An 18,729-nucleotide genomic window follows, 5' to 3' on the forward strand; every position below is an offset into this window, starting at 1 on the left:
TAAACAAAAATCTCCCAAAAACCAAGAGTCCACGGCCAGATGGTTTTCCAGGGGAATTCTACCAAATATTTAAAGAAGAGTTAACACCTATTCTCTTCAAGCTGTTTCAAAAAATAGAAATGGAAGGAAAACTTCCAAACTCTTTCTATGAAGCTAGCATTACCTTGATTCCAAAACCAGACAGGACCCCACTAAAAAGGACAACTATAGACCAATTTTCCTGATGAACATGGATGCAAAAATCCTCAACAAGATATCCTCCTGGATACCTCATGGATGCAAAAATCCTCAACAAGCTCCAAAAATACATTAAAAAAATTATTCACCAAGACCAAGTGGGATTTATACCTAGGATGCAGGGCTGGTTCAATATCCACAAAACAATCAATGTGATGCATCACATCAATAAAAGAAAGGACAAGAACCACGTGATCCTCTCAACAGATGCAGAGAAAGCATTTGACAAATTACAGCATCCTTTCTTGATAAAAACACTCAAGAAAGTAGGGATAGAAGGAACATACCTCGAGATCATAAAAGCCATATAAGACAGACCTATCAAAAAAAACACCAGCATTCTTCACAGAGCTAGAATAAACAATCCTAAAATTTGTATGGAACCAGAAAAGGCCCCAAACAGCCAAAGCAATCTTGAAAAAGAAAACCAAAGCAAGAGACATCACAATCCCAGACTTCAAGGTGTATTACAAAGCTGTAATCATCAAGACAGTATGGTACTGGCACAAAAACAGATACTCATATCAATGGAACAGAATAGAGAACCCAGAAACGGACCCACAAACATATGACCTACTAATCTTTGGCAAAGAAGGAAGGAATATCCAATGGGATAAAGACAGTCTCTTCAGCAAGTGGTGCTGGGAAAACTGGACAGCGACATGCAGAAAAATGAACCTGGACCACTTTCTTACACCATACACAAAAACAAACTCAAAATGGATGAAACACCTAAATGTAAGACAGGAAGCCATCAAAATCCTCATGGAGAAAGCAGGCAAAAATCTCTTTGATCTTGGCCACAGCAACTTCTTACTCAACACGTCTCCGGAGGCAAAGGAAACAAAAGCAAAAATGAACTACAGGGACCTCATCAAAATAAAAATCTTCTGCACAATGAAGGAAACAATTGGCAAAACTAAAAGGCAACCAGCAGAATGGGAGAAGATATCTGCACATGACATATCAGATAAAAGGTTAGTATCCAAAATCTATAGAGAACTTACCAAACTCAACACCCAAAAATCAAATAATCCAGTGGAGAAATGGGCAAAAGACATGCATAGACACTTCTCCAAAGAAGTGTCCAGATGGCCAACTGACACATGAAAAAATGCTTAACATCACTCATCATCAGGGAAGTACAAATCAAAACCACAATGAGATACCACCTCACACCTGTCAGAATGGCTAACATTAACAACTCAGGCAATAATAGATGATGGGGAGGATGCAGAGAGACAGGATCTCCTTTGCACTGCTGTTGAGAATGCACACTGGTGCAGCCACTCTGGAAAACAGTATGGAGGTTCCTCAAAAAATTAAAAATAGAACTACCCTATGACCCAGCAATTGCACTACTAGCGATTTATCCACGGGATACAGGTGTGTTGTTTCAAAGGGACACATGCACCCCAATGTTTATAGCAGCACTATCAACAATAGCCAAAGTATGGAAAGAGCTCAAATGTCCATTGATGGATAAATGGATAAAGAAGATGTGGTGTACACACACACACACACACACACACACACACACACACACACACAATGGAGTATTACTCGGCATTCAAAAAGAATGAAACCTTGCCATTTGCAACTACGTGGATGGAACTAGAGGGCATTATGATAAATGAAATTAGTCAGAGAGGGACAAATATACAACTTCACTCATATGAAGACTTTCAGATACAAAACAGATGAACATAAGGGAAGGGATGCAAAAATAATAGAAAAACAGGGAGGGAGACAAAACATAAGAGACTCTTAAACACGGAGAATAAACAGAGGGTTACTAGAGGGGTTGTGGGAGGGGGGATGGGCTAAATGGGGATGGAGCATTAAGGAATCTACTCCTGAAATCATTGTTGCACTATATGCTAACTGGGTTGTAAATTAAAAAAATTAAATTTAAAAAAAAAGAGAAATTCCCAAAGAACATGCCACCAAAGTTACAGACTCACACTAAATTGCTCTCAGGCATTGTTTGTTTTATTCTCCACATAATTTTGTTAGAGTGAGCATTTAGTAAAACCAAATTAAGCAAACAGAAATAAAACTTTGTATACATAATTTTGAAAGTGGCTAAATATATTCTTCTCTAATTTGAGATGATCAATTTAAGAAGTATTTTGCTAAATAAAAAACAATTTCTAAAACCGAAAGAAAGAAAGAAAGAAAGAAAGAAAGAAAGAAAGAAAGAAAGAAAGACACATTAAAAAAAAATTGCTTAAGGTCAAAATCTATCACTCTTTAAAGTAGTTGTCTGATTGAGGGCAAAAATCTCTTGTATAATGCCCTTTCCAAAAGTGAAGGGACAAGGTCTGTTCCAGGCATTCAGGTGGGGATGAAGGAAGAGAAGAGACAAAGAAAGAGAGGACTAAAATGAAGGTAACAAAGGACTGAGAGCTGTGTGCACATATCTGAAGACATCAGCATAGTAGAATAATTTATAACTGCTTTAACTGGTATCCTTGAAGTACTGCCTTATTTAAAAGAACCAAAACTGTCATAACAATTTAATCACCCCTGATTTGAGGCACTAAGTAAAACAGTGAGGAAGTTAATTTTTGATTCATAAAGTATTCGGTAGATAAAGACAGCTCAATCTTGGTCAAGGTCCCTAACCTGTGTCTGTCTTAACACTTCCAATGCTTGTTTAACTTCTCAAAACTTTAAATCTTTTCAAAATGGTTGCTTCTACTATAGAAACATTTTTAAAAGAAAAAGAGGAGGAAATAAGTTTGTAAATAACTGTAACAGTTTGAAATCTTTGGGTGTTAAATTACAGAAAATCTTGTTTCAAAATAGCTTAAACTTTTTCTAATTTTTTTAAGTTTATTTCAAGAGAGAGTGTGTAAACGAGGAAGGGGCAGAGAGAGGGAGAGACAGAATCCAAAGGCTGTTAGCTCAGAGCCTGACACAGGGCTCAAACTCATGAACCATGAGATCATGACCTGAGCTGAGATCAAGAAGAGTTGGATGCTTAACCAACTGAGCCACCCAGAGTAAAACCCCAAAATAGCTTAAAATTTATGAAAATATACTCTCTCACAAAACATAAGTCTAGTTTCAGAAATACTTCTAAAGTGAGTTCAGGAATATTACTGAACTGAAGATGGCAGAAACAAATGAAAAGATACAATATGCTCACGGCTGAAAGAATTAATATTGTTAAAATGTCCGTGCTATCCAAAGCAATCTATACTCAATGCAATCCCTATCAAAATACCAATATATTTTGCACAAAACTAGAATAATCCTAAAATTTGTATGAAGCCACAAAAGACCCTCAATAGCAAAAGCAATCTTGAAAAAGAAATACAAAGAGAGGTATCACAATCCCAGATTTTAAACTCTACTTCAAAGCTACAGTAATCAAACCAGTATGGCACAGGAACAAAAACAGACACACAGGTCAATGAAACAAGATAAAGATCCATGAAATAAACCCACACTTGTACAATCTACAACAAAGGAGGCAAGAATACAAATAGGGAAAAGACAGTCTCTTCAGTAAATGATGCTGAGAACACTAAAGAGCTACACAAAAAAGAGTAAAACCACTTTCTTTCACCATATTAAAAAAAAAAAAAAAAACTCAAAATGGATTAAAAACCTAATGGTCTGACCTGAAACCATAAAATTCCTAAAAGAAAATATAAACCATAAGTATTCTGACATCAGTTTTAGCAGTATTTTTTTTTTTCTGGATATTTCTCCTCAAGTAAGGAAAACAAAAACAAAAATAAACTATTGGGACTATATCAAATCAAACAGCTTTTGCACAGCAAAGGAAACCATCAACAAAATGAAAGGCAACCTACCGAATAGGAGAAGATACATGCAAAAGATATATCTGATAAGGGGTTACTATCCAAAACATATAAAAAATTCATACAACTCAACAACAACAACAAAATGATTAAAGGGGCACCTGGGTGGCTCAGTCAGTTAAGCCTCCGACTTCGGCTCAGGTCATGATCTCGCAGTTGGTGAGTTTGAGCCCCGCGTTGGGCTCTGTGCTAACAGCTCAGAGCCTGGAAAATGCTTCGGATTCTGTGTCTCCCTCTCTCTGTCTGCCCCTCCCCCGCTTATGCTCTGTCTCTCAAAAATAAATAAACGTTAAAAAAAAAAAAAATGATTACAAAATGGGCAGAGGATGGAATAGACATGTTTCCAAAGAAGACACAAAGACGGCCAACTGACAAAAGATGCTTAATACCATGAATCGTCCAGGAAATGCAAATCAAAACCACAGTGAGATATAACCTCCCATCAGTCATAATGGCTAGTATCAAGAAAGACAAGATATAACAAGTGTTGGTGAAGACATGGAGAAAAGAGAACCCTAGTGCACTACTGGTGGGAATGTAAACTGGTGCAGCCACCAAGGAAAACAGTATGAAGGTTGCTCAAAAAAATTAAAAAATAGAAATACCATAAGATATCCATTTCTGGGTATTCACCCAAAGAAAGCAAAAAAAAAAAAAAATTCAGAAAGATATATGCACCCCTATGTTTGCTGATGCATATTTACAGTAGCCACGATATGGGAACAACCTAAGTGTCCATCAATAGATGGATGAATACGATGTTGTATATATATTTATAATGGAATATCACTCATTCATAAAAAAGAATGAAATCTTGCCATTTGGGACAACTGGATAGACCCAGATGGTACTATGCTAAGTGAAATAAGTCAAACAGAAAAAGACAAATACCATAACAAAAAAACAAAACAAATACCAAAAACAAAACAAACAAAAAAAGAAACAGACACATAAATAAGAGAACAAACTGGTGGTTGTTAGAAGCAGGGGCAGGGATGGGGGGAGGAGGAATGGGAGAAATAGGTAAAAGTGAAAAAGAGGTACAAACTTCCAGCATAAAAGAATTAAGTCATGGGGATGAAAAGCACAGCATAGAGAATACAGTCAGTAATATTATGATAACTTTGGTGACAGACAGTAACTACACTTATTGTGGTGAGCATTTCATAATGTATATATAAACATCAAATCATTATGTTGTCTACCTGAAACTAATATAATATCGTATGTCAACTCTACTTCAATTAAAATATATACACACACAAAGAAAAACTAATTCATAGATACAGAGAACAGATAAGTGGTTGCCAGAGTTATGGGTTGAGGATGGGTGAAGATTGTCAAAAGGTATAAACTTTCTGGGGATGTCATGTACATGAGTATAGTTAACAATACTGTAGGGTGTATTTGAAAGCTGCTAAGAGAATAGATCCTAAAAGTTCTCATTACATGAAAAAAAAAACTCTGACTTTTTGCAGATGTTAACCACAGTTATTGTGATTATTTTGCAATCTATACAAATACTGAATCATTATGTTGTATACCTGAAATTAATATAATGTCATATGCCAACTAGACCTCAATAAAAACAATTTCTTTAATTAAAAAAAAAATTTAAACAATTATTGCAGAAGTCTGAAAAGATAGTAAACCAGAAATCTGAAAAGATATTAAATCAGAGTTCTATCACTCTACAATTACTCTTCTCTCAATATTTTAAACATTATGCCAAGATAAGCCTCTCCATTATAATTCTAAATATAAACTCTAATATAATCACTTTAGAAAAGAAATTCTCAATTACAATCAGGGTTTCTAAGGCTAATCTAAATTGATCTACTTACATAAGGACAGGTAAAGCTCTAGGGCTTTTTAATTATTATGTTTTTTTCTCCCTTAAATTGAGCTATAAAGGCTATCCAAAATCACTAGGTGAAAACTTTTTTAAATGTCAACTTGGCTAGCCTAAAGTGCTTAGTTACTTAACCAAACACTAATTTAGATGCTGCTATGAAAGTTACAATTCATCTTCTAAAAATAATAATAATCAATGAATCAATCAATCTTTTAATCCATTTAAGCAAAGGAGATTATCCCAGATAATGAATAGGCATAACTGAATCCTTTGGAAGGCTCCTAAAAACAGGGCTGAGGTTTTCCTAAGAGAGAAAAAAAAAATTCTACCTGTGGACTTGGCTGAATTTTTCCCCATGCCATGGGATTTCTATCTTGATCCTGATGTTCTCTTCCTGTCACCTTGCCATCCAGATTTCAGACTTCCTTTGCCAAGTCCCACACAATCATGCAAAATAACTCCTTGCAATAAATCTTTTAAATATCCTTGTATAAATGATATATAGAGATATACAGATATACAGATATATAGATATACCCTACTAGTTCTGCCTCTGGTTGAACTCCCAATTTATATACACCACAGTTTAGAATATTAATTTAGAAGTAGTATCTCTTACACTTAATTGGGAAGGTATTTTGTATGTGCAAATATATGGGTGGCCTTACATAATCCTTTTAAAAACTGCAGTAGGTCAACAGAACAACAGTGGTACAACACTGAATCATCCTCTACAGGAGTTACTATTGTTCTACAAGAGCAATGTAGGGGACTATTCATTTTTATCTAGGTCACAAAGAAAAGGCCTAGGAATTCTTTATGATTTAATCTAAACCTTTTAACACTGGAGATCTTTACATAAATACTAGGAAATTTGCAAAGAACACTAAGAATTTTCTCTAGTTCAATGATCATAACAGTCCACTTTTTTTTTTTTTTTTTTTTTTTTGCATTTAGAAGGTTGCTGAACACCCTTTAGAAATGAATTCTATATCCTGAATTATGTGTGGAACTACCATCACATTAAGGGGCCACTACTTAAAGGGCATGTCAGCATTGGAACAACCACATACAAGATGGGCTAGAAACAAAGACAAAGACAATCATAATCAACAATATCTGAATCTTACCACAGAGAACACATACTTTATCCTCAAAACAATGTCCCAAGAGGTACAGTTCAACTGACCTATACTGGCTGTTCTTTAATTCTGATCAAGCAAAATTCCCAGCAAGCCTCAGCAGTAGCAAAAGCAGCAGTAGCAATTCAGTTTATTACAGAACTGTAGCCTTACATAACACTCACTTTCCCAGGAAGTCCCAAACAAACCCCCCTGACGGTGCAGGGACAGAAACCTGGCGTGGAAGGTACAAATTGCGGGAGACTGGCTTTCTGAGAAACAGCATGGCCAAGAGGGAACACACATAAAAAACACAGAGACCAAAATCCCAATGGATTAGGACCATGATAAGACAAATCAAAAGAAAGGTGAAGAAATTCAAATGATAAATTATGGGGAGACAGACACCCACATATAGGAAATAGTGGAATGGCAACACAAGAAGCAAATGGTTAGTAAGAAACACAGCAGCCACACACATGCATCTCAGTACTAAATATGGGAACAAAAGGCATAAATAATATAATCCTGACTCTCTTTGACTATTATTCAAATCTTAAACTGTATTACTGAACAAGAAATTATAAAGCCAGTAACAAAAAGTGAGTTTTAAAAACTTCCTTTTTTGGTAGCCAAGAAACTTTGTGTCAAATCCTGAAACAAAATTACAGTGCTACCTGGCGAGAGGATAAAACTGTGTAGTGCTTTTCAACCTTTTAAGTTACATTTTGTGGAAAGCACAGATCATTCACAAGTTTCTCAAAATGTGAGAAATACAGTGGATAATGAAAGCTATTTGTTGTGCTTTGAGTCTGAAATATAAATTTAATCCTATTTCTTACTCTCTTTCAAGTCACACCCATCTCCAAAAATCAGCATTAGATCCAAAAATGAATCAAAGTTTCTCCAAGCAAGCGGTCTGAAATAACAAGCAATCATTTCAATGTAGATATCTAATACAAGAAAACAAACTGAAAAATGAAACTTTATCAAGGAATTTCTTTTCTGAAATACTAAAATATTTAGTGGGAAGTCACTAATCCATCAAAAGTATTGTATTTTAAAACCTATGCAGTACTGCTGCTGATTTCAGGCCAACACAGAGCAGGGAGGCATGTATCCATGTGAGTATGTAAATGTGTGTGTGTCCTGGGGGGGGGGGGGGGGGGGGGAGGGAAGTGCAGTGCAAACATGAAAAAAGGCACATAATCTCATCTTGAGACTCTAGTAATTTCTTAATTCTGACCTGAAGAATTCTATCCATTCATCTTATCCAGAACCAGAAATACAAATAGAATTAATATCAAAGTAAAAGGAATCTAGCGAGTATGCAACCAGCTATGTTATTAACACTTTCAGTATAGTGAAGAAAAATTGTGAGGATTAAACTTTATTGTTTTGGTTTCTTGAAACTCAAAATTCTATGGGTACAGAATAGGAGAAAAATTAATTCTAGGGGAGTATTAAGTCTACCAGTCACCCATAAATTTTAAACTTAATACAATTTATGAAAGTTGTCTCAGATTTCCCAACCTTCAAGAACATGAAAATAAAATATTCCTAGAAATCAGCTCCAAGAAGCTACAGAGGTTAGTGACTTCACTCTGTCACTGTCATCTCTGACTATTTAAAAGAACATGGGTGGTTAATGAAGTTCTACTAGAAGAACTGCTTCTATGTACGTGTAAATTTATGTTAAATACATGCTGTAAAAGAAGAGGTCAAAAAACAAATACTTAATCTTTAGTATAAAACACTCTAATTAGAGGGAGAAATAAAAGAGCTGTCTAGCTAGATCTATAAGCACAGCTCATTTTAAAGAATTCATCTACTTTACTATGTAGATAAAGTAATTAAAAAGCAAGTAGCTATTTGTACTCTACTGATTAGCCAGTAGAAAACTTCAATTTCTCAATCAATGAATACTTCCTCACTTTCCAATTAATGATGTTGATGTCCAGAGCTTCCTAATATATTTCCATCCTATGTCACCTTTTAGATGTTGCAGCAATGAATTTACAATGACTTATAATAAAAAGTAGAATAAAAAAATAACATAAGCACTCAAGAACCTAAATTCCAAGAGGCAGATACACTGAAAAAGTACACCCCCAAAAGTATACAGTTTTAAAAACATACTTTAATATTTCTAACATAGAGAGTCCACCATTCAGCTTCCCTTTCCTTACCTTTCCAACTCTGCAATCTTCTTATCTTTGTCATTCTTCTCATTTTCCACTTCTTTCAAGATTTCCAAGAGGCGGTCAACTTCTGCCTGGGCCTTGCTAGATTCATCTTTGTACCTGGCAGTCTCTCTCTCCAATTGCTGTATTCGGTCATTCATTTCTGGACTGGCTCTGGCTTCCAATGTTGCCTCATGTGCCTACAAAGAAAAGTGTTCAAATTCCATGATTCACATATAGTGGCAGTGAACACTACAGTTCCAAAGCACTATCTACATTTCAAATTATTTATTTTTTAATGTTTATTTTTCAGAGACAGAGCGTGAGCCGGGGAGGGGCAGAGGGAGAGGGAGACACAGAATCTGAAGCAGGCTCCAGGCTCTGAGCTGTCAGCACAGAGCCCAACACGGGGTCTCAAACTCATGAACTGGGAGGTCATGACCTGAGCCAGAGTCAGACACTTAACTGACTGAGCCACCAAGGCACCCCTACATTCCAATTTAAACATAGTATTATCAAATATCTAATAGCTCATCTTCAATTTATAAAGTTTTTCTCTGCTTAAATATTATATAAATAAAATATTAGTAATAAGTTGAGAAATAATTATCATGAATTTCAAACAGGTTTGGGTTTATATGTACTACTAGACATCTCTGAATATTTATTAGGCCAAAAATCATCATAAGACAAGAGATTTTTCTGAGTCTAGTGATACAAACAAGGCATTAGACTACTATTGACCTCTCCAAGATAATCTCTCCAATCTCTCAAAAAGGCATCACCAGAGATCCACTGCTGATGTTACTATAACCACTGCCAATGCTGAGATCAAATTCGCACTTGACCCTTACTTTCCTTCCCTTTTCCTATATACTGCTTTATCAAACATGTATGAATCACATAGAGCATACAGAATCACATACATTCTGCAGATGAAATACTTCCATGAAAATGAAGTTAGGTTAAGAAAATGGCTATCCACACATAGGTACCTTCCTAAGGCAAGAATTCAGGGTTTTACAAAGTAACATGGAACAAGCAAAGTTAGAAGTCAACGATCACCTTCAGAACCAAGAAGAAAATTTTTATTCAGAATCCTGTTGCAAATGCCAACTAGTAACTCCAATGCATTTTGGAATGCAAAGCAATTTCAATAATTAAAAACTAATTATCAAGTCTTCAATTTTCCTTCTGAATATGTATAATGTATTTAATGAAAAGGTCATAGTGAAGATGTTTCATTTTCCCTTATTTAACAGACAATAGAATATACTCAGTTCTTTAAAAAGGTTTGAAAAAATACTAAAGGAGTAAATATATGTTGTTAAGAAATAATCTGGAAAGTTCTGAAAACTAACTTGAGAAATGTTTCCACAAATTGGGCTAAATGCTTTGTCAAAGCAAAAGCTGTACTTCTAAGATTAAAATCCTGCAATAATTTTTGTTTCAGGTGTAACCAGTTTTAAAAATCCAGTTACTAACAGTGGCCTTTAAAAAAGAGTCCACTGGAGTACTTGGGTGGCTCAGTCAGTTAAGTGTCCGACTTTGGCTCAGGTCATGATCTCACCGTTCATGAGTTTGAGCCCCATGTCGGGCTCTGTGCTGACAGCTTGGAGCCTTGGAACCTGCTTCAGATTCTGTCTCTGTCACTCTCTGCTCCTCCCTTGCTTGCGTTAGTTCTCAAAAATAAACAAACACTAAAAAAAAACAAAAATGTTCACTGGAAGATGTATTTTAATGTGTTAGCAAAATTCTACCTTAAACCAGTGGTGTTAAAAGCCACAAGATAAAATCTAGCATAAAGATAGGTAGGGCGCCTGGGTGGCTCAGTTGGTTAGGTATCTAGCTCTTGATTTCAGCTCAGGTCATGATCTCACGGTTTGTGGGAATGAGCCCCTTGTGGGGCTCGGCACTGACAGCACAGAGCTTGCTTGGGATTCTCTCTCTCCCCGCCCCCTGTTCACGCTGTGCTCTCTCTCAAAATAAATAAGCATTTATAAATAAACAAATAAATAAAATGAAAAGAAAGGAGGAAAGAGAGGCAACTCCGAATCAATTAATCATTAAGAATAAAACAAGGCAATGGGGACACCTGAGTGGCTCAGTCAGTTGAGCGTCCGACTTGGGCTTAGGTCATGATCTCATTGTTGACAAGTTCGAGCCCCCTGTCAGGCTCTGTGCTGACAGCTCAGAGCCTGGAGCCTGCTTCGGATTCTGTGTCTCCCTCTCTCTGCCCCTCCCCCACTCATGCTAGGTCTCTCTTGTCTCAAAAAACAAACAAAAAAAAACAAACAAACAAAAAAAACCAAGGCAAAAGCAGCAGAAATGCAAACACATCTCAAAGCCTGGGGGGGGGGGGGGGGTGGGGAGGGATTTTGATCTCAGAAACTTTTCCACTTTGTATTCACTCCAAATCTATACTTTCTATGCTTTAGAAAGGAGTCATTTTAGAAAGTCTATAGAATTCCTACTTGAGGAAGGGAGAAGGTCTTGTGCATTCACTTTTTTTTAGAGTAGTAAAAAAACCTCTCATACAAAATACAGAAAAAAACATCTACCTAGGCTTTATGGCACTACTCTGTCATGTCACTTACTGGTCTGAATGGGTGGCTTAAAACTATTTTCAGGACCGAAAAGGAAGAAGAGTCAGGAAGAAAAGAAGAGAAAAAGGTAGAATGAAATGGTATAAGAATAGAACAAACAAGAGAAAAAAAAGTAAAAGGTTAAAAAATATAATTTAAAAAATTAACAATAAAAAAATTTTCTAGGAAGAGAGATTTCTTCCCAGAGGAGAAAAAAAAAAGAAGTTAGCACTTTTTACAATTCTGATAATTCAGAAGTTGAATTTCAAGACTGTTCTTAATAATTTTAAGGTCATTATCTCATGCTGAAGACATAAAATACCCAAATTCATATCTAGGATATAAATTCCTAAGCTAGAAGTAAAAAATGTCTTGAATTTATCATTATCTCAAGATTAGTTCCCTTCTACTACAAACAAAATAGAGAAATTTCTTTGAAAATTTCAATAATAATCAGAGCCTTATGAATAAATATAAGTTAGAACTCCAACCTTATGCCACTTACGGTTTTTAGCAAGAAAATGTGCCAAATATCACTTCATATCAACCTACAAATAAATGTGGGTTCATTTCTGAATTTTCTATTCTGTTCCAGAGCATGAATGGAAGTGGAGCAGAGAGAAAGAGAAGGAGACACGGAATCCAAAGCAGGCTCCAGGCTCTGAGCTGTCTGCACAGAGTCCCACATGGGGCTTGAACCCATGAACCATGAGATCATGACCTGAGCCAAAGTCAGACACTTAACCAACTGAGCCACCCAAGCACCCTTCAGAAAATAGATTTTAAAAGTTTCCACAACCGGGGTGCCTAGGTGGCTCAGTCAGTTAAGCGTCCAACTTCAGCTCAGGTTGTGATCTCAGGGTTCATGAATTTGACCCCCACATCGGGCTCCCTGCTGTCAGCATAGAACCAGCTTCAGATCCTCTGTCCTTCTCTCTTTCTCTGCCCCTCCCCCTTTTGAGAGCACTCATGCACGCTCTCTCTCTCAAAAATAAACAAACATTTAAAAAAGTTCCCACAACCAAAAAATAAAATAAGCTGTATCTATGTAAAAAAATAAAAATAAACCTACTAGTAAGCTATAAAACAACAACAAAACGTTAACACAAAAAGACAAAGATAACAAAATCCTAGGCCTAATAAGCTACTAAGAAGAATTAAAACTGTAGCAAATTAAAAAATATATATATATGACAATATTTGGTTCTATTTATTTTAGATCAAATTGACATATTAGTTTCAGGCATACAACGCAATGATTTGACTATGTACAGCGTATTGTGAAATGGTCACAATGTACCTAATTAACATCTATTACCACAAACTTACAAATAATTTTCTTCTTGTGATGAGAACTTTTAAGATCTACTTGCTCTCAGCAACTTTCAAATATACAAAAAAGTATTATTAACTACAGTCACCATGTTGCACATCACATCTTCAGGACTTATTTATTTTGTAACTGTAGGTTTTTACCTTTTGAATCCCTTCCCCATTTCACCTATACACCACCACTTCCCACCCCCGGCAACCACCAATCTGTTCTCTGTATCTATGGGTTCAGGTTTTTGTTTTTGTTTTTACATTCCACATGTAAGTGATATCATGTGGTATTTGTCTCTATTTCACTGCTCTGCTTTTAAAATGTGCAAGGGAAGTATTTATTACGAGAATGAGATAAAAATTGTTCTGAGTCTTACATTTTATTGCCTAACTCTTATCTCAATTGTACATTGGAAATACTCATTTACCCTAAGACATATTTTAAAGTCAAAATTGTCTTTTTTTCCTTTCTTGAGAAGTAATTTCCAACGTAAATTAATGACTTTAGAAACACTTTGACAATATATAAAATATTCAAGTTCATCTGACATCTAGTAGAACTAAAAAATCTACATAAGACATGTATACTGTTAACTCAGACTTCTGTGATATACTCTCAAATCCCCTGGGAGAGGTAACCTACTGATTCCATAAATATTTATGTATTAATTAATAAAACTAAATCTGATTCCCAAATATAGGCAATAATTGTATTTTTATTGCAGGTTTATTTTAGATGTTATTCTAAATGGCAAAACTCACATATATATCTTCATAAAACAAGAATGAGTAAGTCTGTTCTATATGGAAAACTGCTATAAATTCAGCTCCAACATGTAAAGCACTTGGAAGTCACCACTACCATTCTTAAAATAAGAAAAAACTAAAAAAACTGAATATGAGTTACTTTTCTTGGACCTATCAGAGAACTGAGGGCAAAGGGCAAACTACAACTCCAAAATCAAGAGACACAGGCAAATCCAGGGGGTCACAGTTGGGATCTACTTACCCGGAGCAAAGCTGTTGGCAGAAACACTTTAATTGGTAACTTTGAGGAAATACTAGAGGCTGAGTATGGACAAGCATGAGAGTGAGAAAGCCCTAGAAGCTGCAGTTTCAGGGCAGACCCACCACTCTTTCACAGTCTTTACCCCCAGGAACCTCACCAAGTTCTCACAGTGAAGAGCTCGCAAAAATCCCCTTGTGGTTCTGGTAAGGGTGTGGAGGGGTAATAAATGCCCAAAGCATACTCTACCCAAAGGCAGACTCTCCAGGAGCAAAGATTTTAACAGAATTTTATCCCACCTGGTAGACGGGCATTCCTCCCATTCTAGCCCCCTCTAGCTAAGGGGGAAAACCTTCATGAAGGTCACAGCGAGGGACAGAGACTCATAAAAGACCAAGACTTAATCATCAGATTATAGAAAGTTTATCTTTTCCCACATCTTACCACCACAACAATAGGGTTCTCGTATGATAACAAAGGGTAACAGCTGAAAGAGCTACAAGATGCAGACTCTCTGAAGACAGAAGCACAAAGTCAACAGAGACAAGGACACTGAGAGGAAACTGAAGCCTCTGACACCTACAGCTACAGCAAACATTAAATACAGCTCAACTTCTAGCCAGATTAAAACCTCACACATAAGCCTATTTACCTCAGTTTCTGCTACCTGATACAACATATCTGGCTTTCAACAAAAAAATTACAAGGTGTGATAAAAGACAAGAAAAGACACAGTCTGAAGAGATACAGTAAGCATCAAAATCAGACTCAGATATTTGACAGAAATGTTGGAATTAATCAGACAGGGAATTTAAGACAACTGATGAAAAGTTAAGGTCCCTAATGGGAAAAGAGACAATATTCAAGAACAAATGGGTGATATAATCAGAGAGGTGAACACTTTAAGAGTCAAAAGGAAATTCTAGGTATAAAAAACCTGTGAGAGAAATTAATGCCTTTGATGGACTTATTAGTAGGATGGATTTGGCTGAAGAAACAATCCGTAAGCATGAAGACAAGTCAATAGAAACTTCCCAAAACAAAAAGATTTTTAAAAATGAAATAAATAAATTAAACACCAGTAGAGAACATCTAGGAACTACAGAGTAATTTCAAAGGTGAAACATATAGATAAGTGGAATACCAAAAGGAAAAAAAGAAATATATTAAGGGCACCTGGGTGGCTCAGTCAGTTAAATGTCCGACTTTGGCTCAGGTCATGATCTCACGGCTCATATGAATTCAGGCCCCACATGGGGCTATGTGCTGACAGCTCAGAGCCTGGAGCCTGCTTTACATTCTGTGTCTCCCTGTCTCTCTGCCTCTCCCCTGCTCACTCACTCTCTCTCTCTCTCTCTCTAAAAAATGAACATTTAAAAAAATATTTTAAGTAATTATGGCTGAGAATTTTCCAAAATTAATGACATGCACCAAATCAGGAAGCTCAGAACACCAGGCAACATAAATACTCAGCATCTATGTGTAAGCACATCATACTATAACTGTAGAAAATGAAAGACAAAGAAAAAAGGTTAAAAGAAGTCAGAGGGGGAAAAAACACCTCACCAGCAGAGTAACAATGTTAAGAACTACAGTAGACTTCTCATCAGAAATCATGTAAGAAGACAACAGAGTGAAACCTTTAAAGTGTTAGGAAAAAAGCCCACCAACCTAGAATTCTATAACCATTTTTAATATCTTTCAAAAGTGAACAAGAAATAAAGACTTTCTTAGACAAATAAAAACTGAGAAGTTCACAGCCAGTAGACTTACCCTGCAAAAATATATTAAAAGAAGTGCTTCATGCAGAAGGAAAATTATATAGGTCAGAAACTCACATATACATATAGAAAGAAAGAGAACTGAAGAAAGAATAAAGCTAAAATTTCACCTTTTATTATTTTTATTCTTCATCTAAAAGGTAATGATTTTAAAGTAAGGATAGTAATGTATTGGGGTGATTATCACATATGGATAAATGAAATGAATGATAACAATGTCATCAGTGAAGGGAAGAAGGAATTGGGAGGATTCTGTTGTATAGTACCTGCACGACACAAAGTGGGATAACATTTTCTGAAAGTGAACTTTGATTAAAAATGTTCACTGTGTGATTTTTTTGATAGGACACCAAAAACAGGCAACAAAAGCAAAAATAGAAGTAAAAAGCTTCTATATGAAAGTAAAAAGTAAAAAGCTCCATCAAAGTAAAAAGCTTCTATAAGAAAACTATCAACAAAATGAAAAGACAACTTATAGAATAGGAGAAAACATTTTCAAAACTTACAGCTGACATATTCAAAATAAGTAAGGAACTCATACAACTTAATAGCACAAACACAAATAATCCCATTAAAATGGGTGAAAGACTTGAATAGATAGTTCTTCCAAAGAAGAGAGAAGACAAACTATGGCCAACAGGTACATGAAAAGTAGCTGAACATCACTAACCATCAAGGAAATGCAAATCAAAATCACAGTGAGATAACACGTAACACTGGTTAGAATGGCTATCATCAAAAAGACTAGAAATGAGAGTTGCCAAGACTATGGAGAAAAGGGAACCCCTGTACCCCACTGATGGAAATGCAGATTCATACAACCATTATGGAAAACAGTACAAAGCTTTCTCAGAAATTCTTAAATGGAGCTACTATATGATCCAGCAATCCCATCCCTGGATATATATCCAAAAGAAATGAAATCAGTATCTCAAAGAGATAGCTACACTCTCATGTTCACTGTAGCATTACTCACAAGAGCCAAGATAAGGAAAGAATCTAAGTATCCATCAACAGATGAATGGATAAAGGAAATATGTGTCTCTGTGTGTGCATATACTATATATATATGATACATATATATCATATATATCATAAATATTATTTAATCATAAAAAAATTATTTAATCATAAAAATAAGGAAATCCTGCCATTTGTGACAATATGGATGAACCTGGAGGGCATTATGCTAAGTGAAACAAGCTGGACACAGAAAGACAAATACTGTATGATCTCACTTATACGTAAAATCTAAAAAAGGTGAACTCATAGAAGCAAACTAGAATGGTAGTTATCAGGAGCTAGAGGGTAGAGAAATGAGGAGGTGTTGTCTACGGCCATACCACCCTGAACGTACCTGATCTCGTCTGATCTTGGAAGCTAAGCAGGGTCGGGCCTGGTTAGTACTTGGATGGGAGAAATGAGGAGGTGTTGATCAAAGGTTACAAACTTTCAGTTTTGAGTAAATTCTGAGGATCTAATGTATAGAATAGTGACTATACTTAATAATACTGTATTATATATTTGAAATTTGCTAAGAGAGCATATTTTAAAAGCGCTCTCACCACAAAAAAATAAAATAATAACTATGTGAGGTGATAAATGTGTTAACTAGCTTGACTGTGGTAACCATTTTGCAATGTATACATAAATCATCATGTAAACCTTAAATATATACAATTTTTATTTGTTAATTATATCTCAATAAAGTTGGGAAATAAGTAAAAAATGCATACTGCAAACTCTAGGGCAATCACCTGAAAAAACTGAAGAAATACAACTGATATGCTTAAAGGGGCAAGAAAAATGAATTATATATAATGTTCAATTAAAACCAGAGAAGGTAGGAAAAGAGGTGAGAAAAGGCAAAAAACAAACAAAACAAATAAAAACTATACAAATAACCTCCTTGTTGGACTTGGGAACTGTGGAAGCAGTTTAAAAGGAAAATATCAGTAATGAACTAAAATGAAAAGAAACAATGATCCAGAATGAAACAAAGAAAAATATGAAAAGAAAAATGGCCATTACTAAAACAGATAATAAATCAAAGTAGAGGAAAGCCATCAGCCTCCTCTACCCAAAGATAACTTTATTTTTTCTCATAAACCTACAGAAAAAGCCTAAGATATAAGAGGCCATGATAACAAGAAGATTAAAAGTAAACAAATAGAAAATGTGGGATTGTCACAAACAGGGGAGTTTAGAATATTAATGAATAACATTACTCTTGATAGTTCCTGCTCTGTTTTATAACTCTGAATACATGTAACAGCTTCACCTTTGATTTTCAGGTATTAAATAGAAAATTATTTCCACCTTTCCAGTGAAGAAAAAAAGCCAACTATCAAATGTGAATTGGTTATAATCGGAGTCCATAATCTCACAAATAGTATTTTCCTACTTATTCAAAAGTAACTATAAGATACTGGATTTTCTTCCTCTCTTTAGCTTAAAAATGTGATTTTGCTTTAGACATACTCTACATGAAATATTCATTATAAGGATATCATGTTGAATACACCCAATATATAGAAAGAGAACATAACTTAGTCTTGGGGAGCCTGGGGAGCTCCATCAGTTTAGCATCTGACTCTTGATTTCGGCTCAGGTCATGATCTCATGGTTCGTGAGATCCATGTTGACATATTGACAGTGAGGATTCTCTCCCTCCCTCTCTCTCTGCCTTTACCCCACTCGCACACGTGTGTGTATACACGCTCTTCACTCACTCTCAAAATAAATAAACTTTAAAAACAAAAAACATCTTAAAGTCTCAAGACTAGGCTGTACCTGTTTTCA

The 18,729-nt window shown here is 35.6% G+C and overlaps 1 protein-coding gene across 9 annotated transcripts in view; it reads right to left on the bottom strand.

Annotated features, from left to right (window-relative positions):
- ERC1 (ELKS/RAB6-interacting/CAST family member 1) overlaps window positions 1-18,729 on the bottom strand; it is a 509,468-nt gene that overhangs the window by 313,377 nt on the left and 177,362 nt on the right. For all 9 annotated transcript variants that reach the window (XM_042945440.1, XM_042945438.1, XM_042945439.1 and 6 more), the window contains one exon: window positions 9,239-9,432. In XM_042945440.1, the coding sequence (XP_042801374.1) occupies window positions 9,239-9,432 (194 nt within the window). The remainder of the gene's footprint in view (window positions 1-9,238; window positions 9,433-18,729) is intronic.

Source organism: Panthera leo, chromosome B4 (genome assembly GCF_018350215.1).
Source record: "Panthera leo isolate Ple1 chromosome B4, P.leo_Ple1_pat1.1, whole genome shotgun sequence".
Lineage (NCBI taxonomy): Eukaryota > Metazoa > Chordata > Mammalia > Carnivora > Felidae > Panthera > Panthera leo.